The sequence below is a fragment of the Callospermophilus lateralis genome, chromosome 8, assembly GCF_048772815.1.
Source record: "Callospermophilus lateralis isolate mCalLat2 chromosome 8, mCalLat2.hap1, whole genome shotgun sequence".
NCBI lineage: Eukaryota > Metazoa > Chordata > Mammalia > Rodentia > Sciuridae > Callospermophilus > Callospermophilus lateralis.
Genome location: NC_135312.1, coordinates 94,070,151 through 94,091,392, shown reverse-complemented (window position 1 = coordinate 94,091,392; position 21,242 = coordinate 94,070,151). Strand labels below are relative to the sequence as shown.

At 37.9% G+C, this 21,242-nt stretch overlaps 1 protein-coding gene across 2 annotated transcripts in view; it reads left to right on the top strand.

The window, feature by feature from the left end:
• Metap1 (methionyl aminopeptidase 1) overlaps positions 1–21,242 on the top strand; it is a 67,239-nt gene that overhangs the window by 24,253 nt on the left and 21,744 nt on the right. Inside the window, exons 2-3 of one of the 2 annotated variants that reach the window (XM_076864779.2) lie at positions 13,934–13,985; positions 20,343–20,452. In XM_076864779.2, the coding sequence (XP_076720894.1) occupies positions 13,934–13,985; positions 20,343–20,452 (162 nt within the window). Of the gene's footprint in view, positions 1–13,933; positions 13,986–20,339; positions 20,453–21,242 lie in introns of both variants that reach the window. The other variant, XM_076864778.2, reaches the window with a different exon arrangement.

The following is a 21,242-nucleotide window of genomic DNA, read 5'->3' as shown; positions in this document are numbered from 1 at the left end:
GTTCATGTCTTTGGCCCATTTGTTGATTGGGTTATTTGTTATCTTGTTGTCTAATTTTTTGAGTTCTTTGTATACTCTGGATATTAGGGCTCTATCTGAAGTGTGAGGAGTAAAGATTTGTTCCCAGGATGTAGGCTCCCTATTTACCTCTCTTGTTGTTTCTTTTGCTGAGAAAAAACTTTTTAGTTTGAGTAAGTCCCATTTGTTGATTCTAGTTATTAACTGTTGTGCTATGGGTGTCCTATTGAGGAATTTGGAGCCCGACCCCACAGTATGTAGATCATAGCCGACTTTTTCTTCTATCAGACGCCGTGTCTCTGATTTGATATCAAGCTCCTTGATCCATTTTGAGTTAACTTTAGTGCATGGCGAGAGAAAGGGATTCAGTTTCATTTTGTTGCATATGGATTTCCAGTTTTCCCAGCACCATTTGTTGAAGATGCTATCCTTCCTCCATTGCATGCTTTTAGCCCCTTTATCAAATATAAGATAGTTGTAGTTTTGTGGGTTGGTTTCTGTGTCCTCTATTCTGTACCATTGGTCCACCCGCCTGTTTTGGTACCAGTACCATGCTGTTTTTGTTACTATTGCTCTGTAGTATAGTTTGAAGTCTGGTATCGCTATACCGCCTGATTCACCCTTCCTGCTTAGCATTGTTTTTGCTATTCTGGGTCTTTTATTTTTCCATATGAATTTCATGATTACTTTCTCTATTTCTATAAGAAATGCCATTGGGATTTTGATTGGTATTGCATTAAACCTATAGAGAACTTTTGGTAATATTGTCATTTTGATGATGTTAGTTCTGCCTATCCATGAACAGGGTATATTTTTCCATCTTCTAAGATCCTCTTCTATTTCTCTCTTTAGGGTTCTGTAGTTTTCATTGTATAAGTCTTTCACCTCTTTTGTTAGGTTGATTCCTAAGTATTTTATTTTTTGGGGGGATATTGTGAATGGAGTGGTTGTCCTCATTTCCATTTCAGAGGATTTGTCGCTGATATACAGGAATGCCTTTGATTTATGTGTGTTGATTTTATATCCTGCCACTTTACTGAATTCATTTATTAGCTCTAATAGTTTCTTTGTAGACCCTTTTGGGTCTGCTAGGTATAGAATCATGTCATCTGCAAATAGTGATAATTTAAGTTCTTCTTTTCCTATTTTTATGCCTTTAATTTCTTTCGTCTGTCTAATTGCTCTGGCCAGTGATTCGATAACTATGTTGAACAGAAGTGGTGAGAGAGGGCATCCCTGTCTTGTTCCAGATTTTAGAGGGAATGCCTTCAATTTTTCTCCATTCAGAATGATGCTAGCCTGAGGTTTAGCATAGATTGCTTTTACAATGTTGAGGTAAGTTCCTGTTATCCCTAGTTTTTCTAGCGTTTTGAACATAAAGGGATGCTGTACTTTGTCGAATGCTTTTTCTGCATCTATCGAGATGATCATATGGTTCTTATTTTTAAGTCTATTGATGTGGTGAATAACATTAATTGATTTCCGTATATTGAACCAGCCTTGCATCCCAGGGATGAATCCTACTTGATCATGGTGCACAATTTTTTTGATATGTTTTTGAATCCGATTTGCCAAAATTTTATTGAGGATTTTTGCATCTAGGTTCATTAGAGATATTGGTCTGTAGTTTTCTTTCTTTGAAGTGTCTTTGTCTGGTTTAGGAATCAGGGTGATGTTGGCCTCGTAGAAAGAATTTGGAAGTTCTCCCTCTTTTTCTATTTCCTGAAATAGCTTGAAAAGTATTGGTGTTAGTTCCTCTTTAAAGGTTTTGTAAAACTCTGCTGTATACCCATCCGGTCCTGGGCTTTTCTTAGTTGGTAGTCTTTTGATGGTTTCTTCTATTTCCTCAATTGATATTGGTCTGTTTAGGTTGTCTATATCCTCCTGCCTTAATCTGGGCAGATCATATGACTTAAGAAATTTATCGATGCCTTCACTATCTTCTATTTTATTGGAGTATAAGGATTCAAAATAGTTTCTGATTATCTTCTGTATTTCTGAAGTGTCTGTTGTGATATTGCCTTTTTCATCCCGTATGCTAGTAATTTGATTTCTCTCTCTTCTTCTCTTCGTTAGCATGGCTAAGGGTCTGTCGATTTTATTTATTTTTTCAAAGAACCAACTTTTAGTTTTGTCAATCTTTTGAATTGTTTCTTTTGTTTCGATTTCATTAATTTCAGCTCTGATTTTAATAATTTCTTGCCTTCTACTTCTTTTGCTGTTGTTTTGCTCTTCTTTTTCTAGGATTTTGAGATGGAGTATGAGATCATTTATTTGTTGGTTTTTTCTTTTTTTAAGGAATGAACTCCAAGCAATGAATTTTCCTCTTAGAACTGCTTTTAATGTGTCCCATAGATTCCGATATGTTGTGTCTGTGCTTTCATTTATCTCTAAGAATTTTTTAATTTCCTCCTTGATGTCTTCTATAACCCATTGATCATTTAGTAACCAATTGTTCATTCTCCAAGTGATGCATGTTTTTTCCTTCCTTCTTTTATCGTTGATTTTCAGTTTCATTCCATTATGATCAGATAAGATGCATGGTATTATCTCCACTCCTTTATATTGTCTAAGAGTTGCCCTGTGACATAATATATGATCTATTTTTGAGAAGGATCCATGTGCTGCTGAGAAAAAAGTGTAACTGCTTGATGTTGGGTGGTATATTCTATATATATCAATTAAGTCTAGGTTATTAATTGTGTTATTGAGTTCTATAGTTTCCTTATTCAACTTTTGTTTGGAAGATCTGTCTAGTGGTGAGAGAGGTGTGTTGAAGTCTCCCATGATTATTGTATGTTGGTCTATTAGACTCTTAAACTTAAGAAGAGTTTGTTTGATGAACATAGCTGCACCATTGTTTGGGGCATATATATTTATGATAGTTATGTCTTGTTGGTGTATGGTTCCCTTGAGCAGTATGTAGTGTCCCTCTTTATCCCTTTTGATTAACTTTGGCTTGAAATCTATTTTATTTGATATGAGTATGGACACTCCTGCTTGTTTCCTAAGTCCATATGAGTGATATGATTTTTCCCAACCTTTCACCTTCAGTCTATGTATGTCTTTTCCTATCAAATGCGTCTCCTGTAGGCAGCATATTGTTGGGTCTTGTTTTGTGATCCATTCTACTAGTCTGTGTCTCTTGATTGGTGAGTTTAAGCCATTAACATTTAGGGTTATTATTGAGATATGGGTTGTTCTTCCAGCCATAATTGTTTATTTATGTTACTAAACATGGTTTGTTTTCCTTTTTTGATTATTTTCCCCCCCTTTACTGTCCTACCTCCCACTGTTGGTATTCATTGTTATTTTCCATTTCCTCTTCCTGTAATGTTTTGCCGAGGATGTTTTGAAGACATGGTTTTCTAGCTGCAAATTCTTTTAACTTTTGTTTATCGTGGAAGGTTTTAATTTCATCTTCCATCCTGAAGCTTAATTTCGCTGGATACATGATTCTTGGTTGGAACCCATTTTCTTTCAGTTTTTGAAATATGTGATTCCAGGATCTTCTAGCTTTCAGAGTCTGTGTTGAAAGATCAGCTGTTATCCTGATTGGTTTACCCCTAAATGTAATCTGCTTCCTTTCTCTTGTAGCTTTTAAAATTCTCTCCTTATTCTGTATGTTGGGCATCTTCATTATAATGTGTCTAGGTGTGGATCTCTTATGATTTTGCACATTCGGCGTCCTGTATGCTTCTAGGATTTGGGATTCTGTCTCATTCTTCAAGTCTGGGAAGTTTTCTCGTATTATTTCATTGAATAGGTGGTTCATTCCTTTGGTTTGGACCTCTATACCTTCCTGTATCCCAATGACTCTTAAGTTTGGTCTCTTTATATTATCCCATATTTCTTGGATGTTCTGCTCATGGTTTCTTAACAGTTTTGCTGAGCTATCTATGTTCTTTTCAAGTTGAAATACTTTGTCTTCATTGTCTGATGTTCTATCTTCTAAGTGTTCTACTCTGCTGGTAGTATTCTCAATTGAGTTTTTAAGTTGGTTTATTGCTTCCTGCATTTCTAGGATTTCTGTTTGTTTGTTTTTTATTACCTCTATCTCCCTGTATAGTTGATCTTTTGCTTCTTGGATTTGTTTATGTAATACATTGTCGAAGTGGTCGAAATGATCTTTCATTGTCTGATTTTGCTGTCTAATGTCTTCCTTGAGACTCCAGATCATTTGCAGCATGTATATCCTGAATTCTTTATCTGACATTCCATCTGCTGCAGCTATAACCTCTTCTAAAGTTGAGTTGACCTGCATTGCTTGTGGTCCTTTCTTTCCTTGTCTTTTCATATTGCTCGTGTTTCTTTCTGCTTAGTGAAACTATTGTGTTTTTGAAATTTTTCCCCCTATATATTTATATTGCTCTTGTATAGTTGAAAAGTCTCCCTTGCAGGGGCGGGCGGCAGCTCTGCTCCTCCTCCAATTGGGGTGATCTGTCTACCACGCTGGTGGGCCGCTGGGACTGTTCTGCCGGTCGGTCGCAGGTCTGCCTACCTTGGAGGCGCGGGCAGCGGCTCTGCTCTGCCCTTCCTCCTATTGGTGTGACGTGTCTACCACATCACCACGTCCGTGAACCCCTGGGCCTGTTCCACCAGTTAGTCGCGGATCTGACTACCTTGCAGGCGTGGGCGGCGGCTCTGCTCTGCCCCTTCTCCAATTGGGTTGTCGTGACTACCACCCCGGCAGGTCGCTGTGCCTGTTCTGGGCGCGGGCTGCGGCTCTGCTCTGCCCCTACTCCAAATGGAGTGATGTGACTGCCACGCTGGCGGGCCGCTGGGCCTGATCCAGGCTCGGGGAGCGGCTCTGCTCTGCCCCTCCCCCAAGTGGTGTGACGTGTCTACCACGCCGGCAGGCCGCTGGGGCTGTTCTGCCAGACTGTCACAGGCCTGCCTACCTTGCGGACGCGGGTGGAGGATCTGCTTTCCCCCTACTCCAGTTGGGGATTCTTGACAACCACGCCGGCGGATCGCTGGGCCTATTCCGGGCTCTGGCAGCGGCTCTGTTCGGCCCCTGCTCGAGCCGGAGCGATGCGACACCACGCCGGCGGGTCTCTGGACCTGCTCCGGGCGCAGGCGGCGGCTCTGTTCGGCCCCCGCTCTAGCCGGAGCGACGCGACACCACGCCGGCGGGTCGCTGGGCCTGTTCCGGGCTCTGGCGGCGGCTCTGTTCGGCCCCCGCTCTAGCCGGAGCGACGCGACACCACGCTGGCGGGTCGCTGGACCTGTTCCGGGCGCAGGTGGCGGCTCTGATCGGCCCCCGCTCCAGCCGGAGCGACGTGACACCACGCCGGCGGGTCGCTGGACCTGCTCCGGGCCCCGGCGGCGGCTCTGTTTGGCCCCTGCTCTAGCCAGAGCGACGCGACACCACCCCGGCGGGTCGCTGGGCCTGTTCCGGGCTCTGGCGGCGGCTCTGTTCAGCCCCTGCTCTAGCCGGAGCGACGCGACACCACGCCGGCGGGTCGCTGTGCCTGTTCCGGGCTCTGGCGGCGGCTCTGTTCGGCCCCTGCTCTAGCCGGAGCGACGCGACACCACGCCGGCGGGTCGCTGTGCCTGTTCCGGGCTCTGGCGGCGGCTCTGTTCGGCCCCTGCTCTAGCCGGAGCGACGCGACACCACGCCGGCGGGTCGCTGTGCCTGTTCCGGGCTCTGGCGGCGGCTCTGTTCGGCCCCCGCTCTAGCCGGAGCGACGCGACACCACGCCGGCGGGTCGCTGTGCCTGTTCCGGGCTCTGGCGGCGGCTCTGCTCCGCCCCTCTGGCCTTCACAGTATTCAGCAGGACCCGGACCGAGAGACAGTTTCCGCGGGTTCTTTATCCCTGGGCCAGAGCAGTTCCGGGAGCCAGAATTCGGCCTCTCCGGACTTGGTGCATGCTCCGACAGGAGCAGGCTCCAAGAAGCAGTTTCCGCGGGTTCTATAGCCCTGGGCCAGAGCAGCTCCGGTAGCCGGAGCTCCGCCGCTCCGGGCTCGGTGCGTGTTCTGATAGGAGCAGGCTCCAAGAAGCAGTTTCCGCGTGTTATTTAGCACTAAGTCTGAGCAATTTGTCTGCGAGACTCAGACAATTGTCATCCTGAAATTACCTGTTCTATAGCTGAAAGAGCTGCAATCAGTCAAAAACAAGGATGGTGACGTCAGCTCTCCAAGATGGTGGCCGCTGGCTTCCTCCGTGGTCTGACCGGTGTGGAGAACCGAACTGGACCGTTTCCTTCCCCGTCTCCAACCCAGAATTCAGCTCCGAGCTCAGCAAATGCCTAGCTGGCAGGAGCCCGCAGAATCAGCATCGCTGTATCTCTGCGCCACCAGCCCGTCGTTTCCCAGTGCGCTCCGCAGACTCCAGCCGCAGGGCGATCTGCCGAACAATCAGCGCTCCGTACGGACAAATCGCTCGCTTTTGAGCCCCTGAAGCTGATCCTCGTGCGATGAAAATCCTTCCACTAGGTTTTGGAGCACCCCAATTTTGCTGGAAATTCCTAACCAGATAGCTTTTAGCCGTTCTAACTCATCATTTTCCCTCACAGTGACGCAGTACTCGGAGTTACTGCACTCCCTTCGCGGCCATCTTCCTGGATCCCATTTTTGTAGTTTTGATATGCCTGAACTTAGTTTTCATGATTTACTTAAAACCAGTCCTCTAACAGTAATACAGATGGCAGTTACCATAGCACATTAATGTGAAGTAATTATTACATAAAATAGACTTTGCTGTTAGCTTTTCTGACTGTAAATCACTATATAAACTAATAGATGTTCTCATCTTAGTCATTGATTAGTCCCTTCACTTCTTTGAAAGCCTGTGAGTGACTGGTCATTGTGTATTTACCACTCAGTTCACATGCAGACAGAAAAGCTTGTAGTTGTGTTGCCTCCTTGTTTCCCAATCATAAGCTTACTATTGGATAATCAATCACAAGGAAGAACTGACCAACAAAGATGAAAGTGCAACAAAGAAATGTTAAGTGACAATGCTGGAAGTGAAATTTAAATCAAACATAAGTGGGGAATGTAGAAGAAATACATGTGAATGACCATGGGAATGCTGACATTACAGCCATTCTAGAGACCCTGGATATGCAGCCAGAAGAACTAGGGAGGCACTAGGAAAGTGGTTGTGATCAAAATGTGATGATGTTACAGAGAAAGGGACACCAGCAAAAACTTGATGTTATGGAAACTTTCAGAGGTTTTGAAAGTACACAGGATAAAATTTGGAAGCTACTTCACACCTAGAAAGGAGTGTTATAGGGGCTGAGGCTGTAGTGGTAGAGCACTTGCCTTGCATGAATGGGACCCTGGGTTCCATCCCCAGCACCACATAAAAATAAACAACTAAAAATAAAGATATTGTATTCATACAACTTAAAATATATATAAAAAGAAAGGAGTGTTATAGTTTGCCAAGCATAAAAATACATGTCTGTTTTATAAGTTATAAAATGAGAAGGCAACAAATACTGTTCAAACTAGTCTATCAGTTTTTAAATATAACACTTGTTATTAAATTAATTCTAATATTTCAAGTTACAGTACACTAAACAAATACTAATTTTAATATTTTTTCATTGCCTTGTACACTTTTAACTAGTAATAAGAGTTTTTAATGTTTTAATGAGAAACTTAAAGGTCATGGAACAGTGTACTGTCTCATTGATTATAAACTTATTTTGTGTGCAGTTTGTAGAGTCTTTTTATGGTTCCACACTAACATTTAAAGCAAGGACTGCCTGTATTAAAAACTAGTTCTGTGGAATTCTTTAAGACCGTTATGTGTACTATGTATTACTATTAGAAAAACGAGTTTAACTTTGGATTCATGGATGGAGATTAGAGATGCTATGATCTCAAGTCTGTGTAGGATTTAGATTGGTTTAAAACATTTTGGTGGCATTCTGTTGTGGCTGGAATAGACTAGTCCTTCCTTAACATGATTTGACCCTTGCCTGTGTCTTTAGCTTTTCTATCTCTTCTAATAATACTGTGTATTTTTTCTTTTTAGCCTTTCTATATTATATAGTTAGCCATGTAATGTTTATCTAGAATGGGCAGGAACCTGTCTATAGTCACTGGTGAATGCCTGTCATGTAGCCTAATACTTTGCTTATAATATGCATTCAGTATTTGTGTGAATGATAAATCAGTAGGATTATATACAAATGTAATATGTATATGGATTGTGTGTGTGTGTGTGTGTGTGCGCGCGCGCGCGCGCGCGCGCAAAGGAATTGCTTTGATATGGTGCTCAAAGGATTCAGTGATCTAAAAACATTAACAATGTGTTATAGGAATAGGAAAAGGACTCAAAGTATCCCTATTTGCAGACAATATTATTCTATATTCAGAAGACCAAAAAACTCCACCAGAAAACTTCTAGAACTCATAAGTGAATTCAGCAAAGTAGCAGCACATGAATCAATTGCATTCCTGTACATCAGTGATGAATCAACTAAAAGAGAAATTGGGAAAATTATCCCATTCACAATATCCTTAAAAAAAGAAAAAAGAAAAGAAAAAGTATTTGGGAATCAATCTAACAAAAGAGTTGAAAGACCTCTACAATGGAAACTACAGAACACTAAGAAAGAAATTGAAGCAGACCTTAGAGATGGAAAGATCTTCCATGTTCTTTGATAGGTAGAATTAACATTGTCAAATGGCCACACTCCCAAAAGTGTTATACAGATTTAATGCGGTTTCTATTAAAATTTTAATGACATTCTCCATAAGAATAGAGCAGTTATGAAATTCATTTGGAAAAATAAAAGGCCCAGAATAGCCATAACAATCCTCAGTGAGAAGAGTGAAGCAGGTGGAATCATTACACCAGACCTTAAATTATACTACAGAGTTATAGTAACAAAAATGGGCATGGTATTGGCACCAAAAACAGACAAATAGGGGCTAGCGTTGTGCTCAGTGGTAGAACACTTGCCAAGCATATGTGGGTACTGGGTTCAATTTTTAGCACCACATATACGCAAATAAATAAATAAAGGTCCATCCATAACTGATAAAAAACAAAAAATGCAGACCAATGGTACAAAATAGAAGACACAGAGACAAACTCACATAAATACAGTTATCTCATACTAAACAAAAGGTGCCAAAAACACACACCAGAGAAAAGACAGACTCTTTGACAAATGGTGCTGAGAAAACTGGAAATCCATACATAGCAAAAGTGAAATTAAACCCCTCTCACTCTGAACAAAACTCAAAGTGGATCTAGCACAAAGACATTAGACCAGAGACCCTGCTCCTAACAGAAGAAAAAGTAGGTCCAAATCTCTGTTACATTGACTTAGGAACTGACTTCCTCAATAAGACTCCTAAAGCCCAAGAAGTAAAATCAAGAATCAATATATTGGGTGGTATCAAACTAAAAAAAGCTTCTTCAAACCAAAGGAAACCATCAAGAATGTGAAGAGAGCTTACAGAATGGGAGAATATCTTTACCACATACACCTCAGATAGAGCACCAATCTCCAGGACATATAAAGAACTCAAAAAACTTAACATCAAAAAACCAAATAGTCCAATCAATAAATGGGCAAAGGAACTGAACAGACACTTCACAGAAGAAAAATTACAAATGGTCAAAAAATATATGAAAAAATGTTCAACATCTCTAGCAATTAGAGAAATGCAAATCAAAACTACACCGAGGGGCTGGGGTTGTAGCTCAGTGGTAGAGCACTCATCTAGCACGTGCGAGGCATTGGGTCGATCCTCAGCACCACATAAAAATAAATAAAATTAAAGGCATTGTTGTCCAACTACAACTAAAAGTAAATAGATAAATAAACAAACAAACAAATAAATAAATACCACTGAGATTCTAACTGATACCAGTCAGAATGATAGTTATCAAGAATGCAAGGAGGAACTGGGATTGTGGCTCAGTGGTAGAGCACTTGCGTAGCATGTGCAAGGCACTGGGTTCGATCCTCAGTACCACATAAAAATAAAGAAATGAAATAAAGGTATTGTGTCCATCTACAAATAAAAAAAATATTTAAAAAAAAGGAATGCAAGGAACAATAAATGTTGGCAAGGAAGTCTAGTTTTGAGGGATACACTCATCATACATTGCTGGTGGGACTGCAAATTTGTGCAGCCACTCTGGAAAGCATTCTGGAGATTCCTCAGAAAATTGGGAATCTGCAAAAGTTGCAATGGAACCACCATTTGACCAAGTTATCCCACTCCTAATTTTTATAAAAATTAGCATACAGTAGTAACACAGCTACATCAATGTATAGCAGCTCAATTCACAATAGCTAAAATTATGGAACCAACCTAGGTACTCTCCAACAGATGAATGGACAAAGAAATTGTGGCAAGATAAACAATGGAATATTACTCAGCCATAAATAAGAATGAAATTATGGCATTTGCCGGTAACTGGATGGAACTAGAGATTATCATACTAAGCAAAATAAATCAATCCCAAAAGATCAAAGGTTGAATGTTTTCTCTGATATGTAGATGCTAACACACAGTTGATTGAATTAGACAAAAGGGAATCAAGGGAAGGGAGGGGTTGATAATAAAAAAGACAGTAGAATGAATCATACATAACTTTTATATGTTCACATATGAGTATACAACCTGCGTAACTCTACATCACAACCAGAAGAATGAGAAGTTATATTCCATTTATGTATGATGTGTCAAAATGCATTATACTGTCATGTGTGACTAATTAGAACAAATAAAAAAAAAAAAGGGAAGGCGAAATTAGACATGGTATTAGAGAACTAAGCCAAGTAGTCATCTAAACAATAAAGGTTTCAGAAAGAAAGGGAAAATCAAAGAAAAGCCATAACTGAAAAAGACAGGAGTTTCCATGGTGAAAGGGTCTACAAAGGATAAAAATCAACTAATCCACGGCTTCTAACATAAAATTTTATAACCGTGGGGAAGAGAATATTCAATATGCTTCCAGAGAGAAGGGAGGAAAATTACACTGCACAAAAGATTATGAATCCCAATGGCATCAGAATTGTTAACATCAGAGACTAAAAGGTTAAGGAGCAATAGCATTAAAATTTGAGGAAATAATTTCCAATATAGAATTCTAGATCTGCCTAAACTTCAAGTGTCAAGACTATCACAAGACATTTTCATATATGCAGAATCTCAAAAATCTTTCTCAGGAAGCTACTGGAGGAGACGTTACACAAAAACAAGAGAATTAACAAAGAGGGAGATCAATTTAAATAAGACATGACAAGAAAAATAAATGGAATCTCAAAGATGATGCTTAAAGAAGACTTTAAGGATGACTTCCAGGAAATCAAGAAATTCTGACTAGAGGAAGTCAGAGAGCTCTCAGAGAAAGTTCTAAGATGAAATTGACAAAATGCCCAATGTACATAAAACTATTGACAGGAGTTTTATACAACTGTGAGTGTGTTGAAATAAATGAGTAAATAATCAAAGAAAATTGTTAGTATTTGGAAATAAAAAAGGGGAAAAAGGATTTCTAAGCTAGAAGCAATTGACCAGGTATGTGAAATAACTTGATTTAGAGTTAAAGTTACAAAAACATTATTAACTAACAACAGACATTTTGCATCTATGATATTAGAACAGCAAACAAATCAAGAAACATTTAAACTCTTATTGTGAATTAAGATTCAGTACAACATAAAATAGATTTAAAAATGTATGTAGATGTCCAACAAGAAATACTTAAGCCTAAAATATTAATTAGTATCTAATAAAAATCAATACAGAATCTTAAAAGGAAAACAAAGATTTTTAAAACCAGAAGAAATGTACAACTTTATAAAAGATGAAGTTTGCCAGGCTGCCAGTGTCCCATACCGCAGCAGCTCTACTCTACTACCACACTATATAAATCATATACTAAAACTAAAACACTATATTAATAAAATTTACACACTCATTTGTAACATTAATTTCATGTTCTAGAATGTAACAATTTATAGTGCATGTGCATAATAGCAAGTAATAACTTATATGTCCAGGTATCCAATTGCAATTTGAAACTAGAAAATAAACATCTTTAATATTGGATAATATTATCCATGTTGAGTATCCACTTCACTCTGTATAAACCTTAGTTAGATACATAAAGTCCTATAGCATTCTTATTTTTATTTGTTCGTTTAGATATACATGACAGTAGAGTGTATTTTGACATATAGTACATACATAGAGTATAATTTCCCATTCTTGTGGTTGTACATGATGTGGAGTTACACTGGTCGTGTACACATACGTGAACATATGAAAGTTATGTCAGATTCAATCTACTGCCTTTCCTTTTCCCATCTCCCCTCCCTTCCCTTAATTCCCCTTTCAAATTCAGTGAACTTTTATTCTTCCCCTCCCTACCCTCCTTTGTTGTGAGTTAGCATCTGCATATCAGAGAAAACATTTGGCCTTTGGTCTTTTGGGATTGGCTTAGCAGGATAATCTCTAGTTCCATCCAGTTACCAGCAAATGCCATGATTTCATTCTTATTTATGGCTGAATAATATTCCATTGTGTATTTATGCCACAATTTCTTTGTCCATTCATCTGTTGGAGAATACCTAGGTTGGTTCCATAATTTTAGCTATTGTGAATTGAGCTGCTATACATTGATATAGCCGAGTTACTATAGTATGCTAATTTTTATAAAAACTGAGGAGTGGGGTAACTTGGTCAAATGGTGGTTCCATTGCAAGTTTTGCAGGAGAGAGAAACTGACCTACAGAGGACCTTGGTCAGTGTTTTAGAAAGGACAGCCTTAGTGTCACTGCTGTAATGTTTTTTGATTACTACATATTGTAAGGAGTCTTTCTTGGCTTTTCTCTTGTTTGTGTCTTCAAAGATAAAACATTTGTTGGAATTTGGGAATTTTATTAGTGTTTTTAATGATTTAAGTAACTTTACAAAGTTAAAGTTAGAAGAGACGATAAAAATTGAAGAATAAATAAGGTCTATGTCTTGTTGAATTATTTTTTAATTACTTAAGTTCTTTACTTGAATTCAATTTATTACTCCATTTTCACAATATGTTACTTCTTACTGGTATCTGAAACATGTACCATTTTCCTAAATGAGAAGTTTTGTCTTTCTATTACATTCATCCTTCCTGATCAGTTAGTCAACAAGTGCTTACTGAAACCCTGAAAGTACTGGTGAACTTTAATACAGTCCCTTCCTTTGCAAGGCTTATTGTCTGAGGGCTGATGTCATATAGTGAACACAACTGCTCAGTTGGGTTACTTAATGTGTATAATGGCTGATTTGGCATCTGCTATAAATAGTGAAAGAATCTGAAAATTATCCTTGTTATTTTTTTCTAGTTTGATTAATTGGCTAGGGGGTCTTTTCACATACTTCAAAATAACTTGGCAGAAGCTAGGTATGGTGACATATCTGAAGTTCCAGCTACTCATGAGAATGAGGTAGGAGGAACACTTTCCTAGCATGCCCGATGTCATGGTTCAATCCCCAGTACTGCAAAGAAAATAAAAATTAAAATAATTTTGTGAGATGAAGTTAAAATACAACTATGTATTTCAGTTTATATATAGGTTAGTTTTGCTTATTTGAAGTAAAGTTTAGATTGCTTTTTGAAGTGAAATTTTGAGTAGGTGTCATTTCTCAAGTTTTCCCATAATTTTTGTTTCTTACAAGAATTTTGCAGTAACTATTTCTTTTTTTTTAATATTTATTTTTTAGTTGTAGGTGGACACAATACCTTTATTTCACTTATTTATTTTTATGTGGTGCTGAGGATCGAACCCAGGGTCTTGCACATGCAAGGCGAGCGCTCTACCGCTGAGCCCCCGCTGAGCCCCAGCCCCAGCCCAGTAACTATTTCTTATAAATAACACTCTGTAAAGATGTTTCCAATTAAGGAAGGCTTGACACTAATTTCCCTGTTTGTTGTTTTAGGAATGTTTTAAAGGAAGTTGGGCTACGCACAAGTTACTACATAAGAAAGCAAGTAAGTAAAATTATTTATTCTTATTTGGCTTAGAAGTGGCTTTTGTGCCAGAAGATAGGGATTCTTCTAGTTATGAAAACGTGTATTTAAATGTTCTGAGAGTAATCCTGATACCTAGAATTATAACATGCTTTTTTATTCTTTGTAATATATGTACTCAAGATAAAAAAAAAACATGGCTGAATAATCTTTTTGTTAATCTTGTTTCATGTATTTAACTTGAAAACATGAGATCTTAGCTGGGATGGATGGGATCTTGCTTGACTGATACTGGTAGTACCCTAATCTTTTGTTACTCTCTTATATTTGCTAGAAGTGTTTGCACATTGTAGGCAGAGAGGATACACGAGCCATACACCTTTTGCTTTTGTTTAATTTTAGTTTATATTGCTTTTCTATTCAAGAGAGTTATAGTATAGTCAGCCTTCATTATCTTTGAGGTTCACATCTGTGTGTGTTCCATGTCCACAGATTCAACCAACTGCATATTGAAAGTATTAAAAAAATGTATCTATTGAGCATGTACTTTTTTTGGTCATTTTCTAAACGATACAGTATAACTGTTTATACACCATTTACATAGTATTAGATACTGTAAGTAATCTACAAATAATATAAAGTATATGAGAAGATGTATAAAAGCAAATACTATATGCAAATACTACATCATTTCATAGTAAAGAATGGAGTATCTGGGTGGGGGGTGTCCTTGAACCAACCCCCTGGGGATACTGAGGGATGACTATGCTTTTTTTACTTTACTTCTTTTTACTGTTATTATTCATAGCCTAATATTTAATTTTACTTTTTGAAGTTACTTCATGTGACAACACAAAATAAAACTATTGCCTGCTTTTCAGCTCTTACTGTAGCTATACTGATATACCTGCTTTTCAGATAGGCTTTCTGCTTCATCTACTCATAGATTTATGTGATTGGTGTGGCTGGTTTAAGACGGCCCCATCATAATTACTTGGGAACAGACAAGGGCTTTTACATCATTGTGTCCTGATGGATGAAGGCTTGGCAGGCAGCACATGATTCTTGGTATAGGTTTTTGTTTTAATTTACTGATCTTGCATTTGTCTCCATGTGTTTTTTTAGGAGTTAGTTATTTAGTGGAGTTTGATAATCTGATTATTTTTACCAAAATCTGAGGTCAGCCAAATCATCTCTGAAGGAAAAGAAAATAAAAATTTAAAAAAGGTAGATTGTTTTTTGGTTGTATAAAGTGACTATGTTTAATGGAAATCCTAGGCTGTTGAGGGAGGAAATGTGGTTAGAGTGAGGGAAAATGATATGAATAGATGAAAGTTTGTCAAAGTACAAAAGGCAGGGTTTGTTGATTTGGATGTGTTACCTCAAAGTATAGAGAAAGTTTAAATAAGGTCATTTAATGGTTTTCATTCTTACATACTGAATTATAATGTAATAGAAATCTTGAAGAGTTCTTTGAGCCAGTTATTGAAATTTTATGCTTAGGAAGTTAAAGCACAGGGAAGTATAAAGTGCTGAAGTTAAATAGTATGTAGTAAAAAAAGCTTAGAATGGTTCTCTACCCTGAGGTATACCCATTTCAGGTATACCCTGAAGTATACCCATTTCATCAGTACTGGATTTCTAAGAGTGGAGTTATTTTGCCCTTCACCACAGGGGATTAAACAGCAGGTGTTCCCTACGTAAAAAGAACATAATTATTACAGCATTGGACATAAGCTGTTGAGAGTTTACTTACACTTCTGGTATTTAATATAGGTAACGCCTTTCAGGGTAGTTTTCTTCAGTGGATGTGCCCAGTGTTCTTAATCCGCTTTGGCTGTGTTGGTTGGAGATAGCTCTCAGCTGGCCAGACCTGTATCTTTCACATCTTAACAGATTGACCTCAGGTATGCAGTTGTGGTTGACTCTCCAAGAGGAGGGAACGGTGGGAAAGTGTGATCTCTAGAGCTCAGGAGGCATTGAGAAAAGAATCAGTGAAAAAGTGTTGGGATTATAAGCGTGCACAATCATGCTAGGCTGTATGTTGGTTTCTGAATAAAGATACCTGTTTTATATCTAAGTTCATGTTGAATTTTAGTCCACAATTTGCTTTTAATATCTTTAACTGATTTTGGTATTTGAGCAATTCTGGTCTCACAAAATGGGAAATATTTCTTTCTTTTTTCTGAAAGAGATTATGTAGACTTGGCATTATTTCTTCTTATGTTTGTTAGAATTCACCAGTAAAACATCTGGACCCAGGGTTGTATTAATTGTGGAAGCTCAGTTCTTTTCAATGGGCTTAGCAAACTTTCAAGTGTGAGTTAAATAAGTGACTCAGGCACAAAATATATTTTTTGTGTATCAGAGAGGACCAGTCAGATTGTAAAGCCAAGCCCTTAGTTCAAAGATATATTGCTGATATTTGCGTGTGCATTTTCTATAATGTTATCTTCTACTAGAGTGAACTGTTTAAGAAAATACTTATTTTTTAGTTACAGGTGGACACAATATCTTTATTTTTTATTTTATGTGGTGCTCAGGATCAAACCCAGTGCCTCACGCATGCTAGACAAGCGCTTTACCTCTAAGCCACAACCCCAGCCCTACCAGAGTAAACTTAAGAGAAGTTACTTTTAATCTAATCTATAAAAGTTCTAGAACTTCACATCTCTAAACTGTAGTTTAGCCAGGTACATTGGCACACATGTGTACTCCCAGTGACTTGAGAGGCTGAGGCAGAAGGTTTACAAGTTTGAGGCCAGCCTCAACAACCTTAGCAAAACTATGTCTCAAAATGAAAAGGACTGGCGATTTAGCTCAACTGTAAAACACCTCTGGTTCAATCCTCAGTATTAAAAACAAACAAAAAATTGTTCAGTATATTTGCTTCTCATTTTTCTGAATTAAAAGGTGGAAGAATTTGAACACCCAAAATATGATACTAGAAACCCTATTTAAAAAAATAACTCAATAATACTTTTTTCTTCTATCCCAACCTTCCACACTAGCATGCTTGAGTTTTGGGCTTGTAGAGAGAAAGTTATAATGTTTCAGTACTGGTTTCACCAATCTTTGTGACCATGGATTACATGGTGAGTAATCAATTACATGTGAGCCTCATCTCCAGAATGCTGGAATCAGGTTTGTTGTGAGACCTAGATATAAGCAAGACCATGCCATATCTGTGAAGAACTGAGTCAGAATTTTGATCAAAAATCCCATCCTAAAGAAAGCTTATACATGTATGGTTATTTTATGTCAAGTAACTGGATGAGGCATCCTGATGGAACCTTTTACAGAACAAAGCCTGGATGTGATATACTTTGGGTCAGACCTTGCATGAATCAGATAACTCATTGGCACTACTTTGTGTTCCCTGGGCCTATTTATTGCCTTGAGATGTTTGAAAGAAAGCTTATAGGTTTTGTTAATAGCATTCTGTGTTTTCACAGTCATTAAACAAACAAACAAACAAATTATCATACAGTTTTGCTACCAGTCTGAGCTCAGTTCAGATTTACTGGGTATCTGCTATGTGTCTAGCTAGCATCAGGGCTCAGATCAGATTGACTCCAAAATATAAACTTAACTTTTCAAGTGTAAAAACCTTAAGTAAGTTATGCTTCGAGATTAAAAAAGAAATTGCCATATTTCAGCCTGATTTGTGTAGATGTTGTTCGAAGTCTGCTTTCAGTTCTTATTTGAAAATAGAATGTGGAAGGGGGAGAAATTCAGATCAGCAGGAAGCTTTGAAAAATTTTACATATTTCCCTTGTTTCTGCTTCCTCCCCAGAAGTATGTTAAAGAAAGCCTGACTCTTGATTGATATTCTGTCCTAGGATTTAGGAGAAAATTATTCTTGAGGTGCATGTTTCAGACAAAAATCACTTGATAATATCGACAGCTGATGCAGTCATTAGTTTGGCTTGTATTTTGAACAATTATCTATAATGTTTAATCCAAGTGGCAATGAATCGAGTCCATTTTTATTCTGGGATGATAAATATTTTTTGTTCTATTATTAATATTTACATTGGTTTCTTGAATTCTGGAGAGGAGAATGGTATTTAAAATTAGTTGCATAATAAAACCTTCTTTTCTTCTACTACTTATGTAATTAGTATAAATGTATTCTCTTTCAAAGTAATATGGATGGATTGGGTATCTTTTTAAAAAAATTTATTTTTTAAAATGACTGTGTTTTTTGCATTCTTGTCAGTTGTGCCTCAAAGGGCCTTCATTCCAGAGGTGACCCCTTGTTCTCTGGAGAATTATTGGATTGAGCACCTGTATTCTTGCCTCACTGCCCACATGAAATACATCTTAGTTTCCTGGTTTGCAAAAGGAGGAAATTAGATCCTTTAAGATCTTCTTTAGCTTAACATCATGATTCCTTCTACTCTCCCTATTTTTTTTTTTTTTTTTTTTTTGGCACTGGGGATTGGACCAAGGGCCTCATGCATGCTAGGTGAACACTTTACCACTGATCCACATCCCCAACCCCTGCTCCCCCTCTTTTCATGTTTATTTATTTATTTATCTGTTTATTCAGGGAATTGAACCCAGGGCCTCATGCATCATTTTATATTTTGAATAGACTTTTTAAGGAGGGAAGTTTATTTTTCTCATCTACTACCACTACTATTTCTTCTTCTTCTTTTTTTTTTTCACAAAATAGCTACTATTATTAATATGCACTAAAAACACATTATATACATTTTGCTTCATTAAAAAACAAATAATTTTGATGATGCCATTATACACATGAGTTCTTATAAAAATGCAAGCTATAATTTTTTATTAGGTGATATGCACACAATGTAAAATTACCATTTTATTTATCTATCTATCTATTTATTCTAATCAGTTATGCATGACAGCAGAATGCTCTCCGATTCATTGTACAAAATGGAGCACCATTTTTTTTACTTCTCTGGTTGTACATAAAGTAGGATCATACCATTTGTGCAAGCACATATGTACCTAGGGTAATGATGTCCATCTTTGACCCATCCAAAGTTCCTCCACTCATCCTATGGGGTCCCCCATTATGGATTAGCCTCCACTTGTCAAAGAAAACATTCAGCCTTTGGTTTTTTTTGGAGCTTACTTCCCTTAGCATGATATTCTCTAACTCCATCCATTTACCTGCAGATGCCATAATTTTATTCTCTTTTAATGCCAAGTAATATTTCATTGTGAAACAACACAATCAATAAATATGCTGAGGAGCTGAACAGACACTTCTTAGAAGATATACAGTCGATCAACAAATATATGAAAAAATGTTCAACATCTCTAGTAATTAGAGAAATGCAAATCAGAATTACTCTTAAGATTTCATCTTACTTCAGTCAGAATGGCAGTTATCAAGAATACAAGCAACAGTAAATGTTGGCAAGGATGTTGGGGAAAAGGCACACTCATACATTGCTGGTGGGACTGCAAATCGGTACAGCCAATCTGGAAAGCAGTATGGTGATTCCTTAGAAAACTTGGAATGGAACCATCATTTGATCCAGCTATCCCACTCCTTTGTCTATACCCCAAGGACTTAAAAACAGCATACTACAGTGACACAGCCACATCAATATTTGTAACAGCACAATTCACAATAGTCAAACTGGGGAACCAACTTAGATACCCTTCAATTTCTTATATACTTCTAATGAAACCTGAATTTCAAAGCCTGTGATACATGACAGTAATCAGGGAAAGATCTGTGTGTATTGGGAGGTGTATGGGTCAATTCTTGGTCTAGGAGTGACTTGAATTCCTTGTATTTCAAGTCTTAGGGTTAGCGTCTTCATTTTGCTTAATGGATAAGAGGTGCTGCTAGTCTGCTGAAATGAGATACTATAGAGGATCTCTCTACTCTGTTTGAAAAGGATTCTTAGGTGCATTTCATTATACACAGCATTATATAGTAACAAATCACATTATTAGGTGTGTGTATGATTCTTAAGTTTTCTACTAAAATTTGGTAACTTCAAATAGATTATTCCCTTCCCTTTGTCTCTTTCCTGCCTCCTTTAGAAACCCTTCTAAAAAGAGGCAAATGATGGTCATAATTTTTTTTTTTTTTGTATCAGGGATTGAACCTAGAGGTGCTTAACCACTGAGCCACATATCCAGCCCTTTTTTATTTTTTATTTTGAGACAGGTTCTCACTGAGTTCCTTAGGCCCTCTCTTGGTTGCTGTTGCTGGCTTTGAACTTGTGAACCTTTGCCTCAGCCTCCTGAGTTGCTCTGGCTTGGTTTTTAAACAAGAGGGTGAATTGAAATATGTGCTCCTCATGAACTTGGTCTCTAAGCTTTCCTTTCTTTCTCCTTCCTATACCTTTCATGTCTTTCCATCTGTCTGTCTCCCAGAAGATGAAAAGGCAAAGCGGGAAGTGTCTTCCTGGACTGTAGAAGGTGATATAAACACTGACCCCTGGGCAGGTTATCGATATACTGGTAAACTCAGACCACATTATCCACTGGTGAGTAAGTAAGGTAATAAGAATTCAACGTTGTTTTAAACCAATTTCAGTGTCCTAGAAGTAGTAGTTATAATTTTGTATTACAACAGTTAACCATGTAGACCGAATTAAGTTTACAAAGGAACTTGTTTTCTAACTGTTTAGCTCTTACGATGCATTATTTGGGAGCTAGTTGGGATAATTGGAGGAAGTGGAGAAAAATTAGATGAAAGGACTAAAGATATTAATTAAAAAAAAAGAGTAGGGTAAGGTAGACTTGATATTTTCTGGCTGGCACTATAAGAAGCGTATATTTCTATTTTTCTAAAATATTTTTAAATATAATATATTTCTACCTTAATAGCTGCAGCTTTTCTGCCATTTGTATCCTGTCTGTGGAGGTTTTTTATTTTTTATTTTTTTTAATAGTAGATGGACACAATATCTTTATTTTATTTTTATGTGGTGCTGAGGATCAAACCCAGAGCCTTACACTTGGTAGCAGGTGCTCTACCAATTGGGCCATAACTCCAGCCCCCTTCTGTGGAGTTTTAATATAGGAATTCACTTAAGTTGAAATCTGTTTGCTATCTTCAGATATTTACATTATTTTTATTGATGATTTTCTATTTTTTTTTTTTTTTTTTAGAGAGGGAGAGAATTTTTTTAATATTTATTTTTAGTTTTCGGCGGACACAATATCTTTATTTGTATGTGGTGCTGAGGATCGACCCAGGCGCACGCATGCCAGGCGAAGCGCACTACTGCTTGAGCCACATCCCCAGCCCTGATGATTTTCTATTAATAAGAG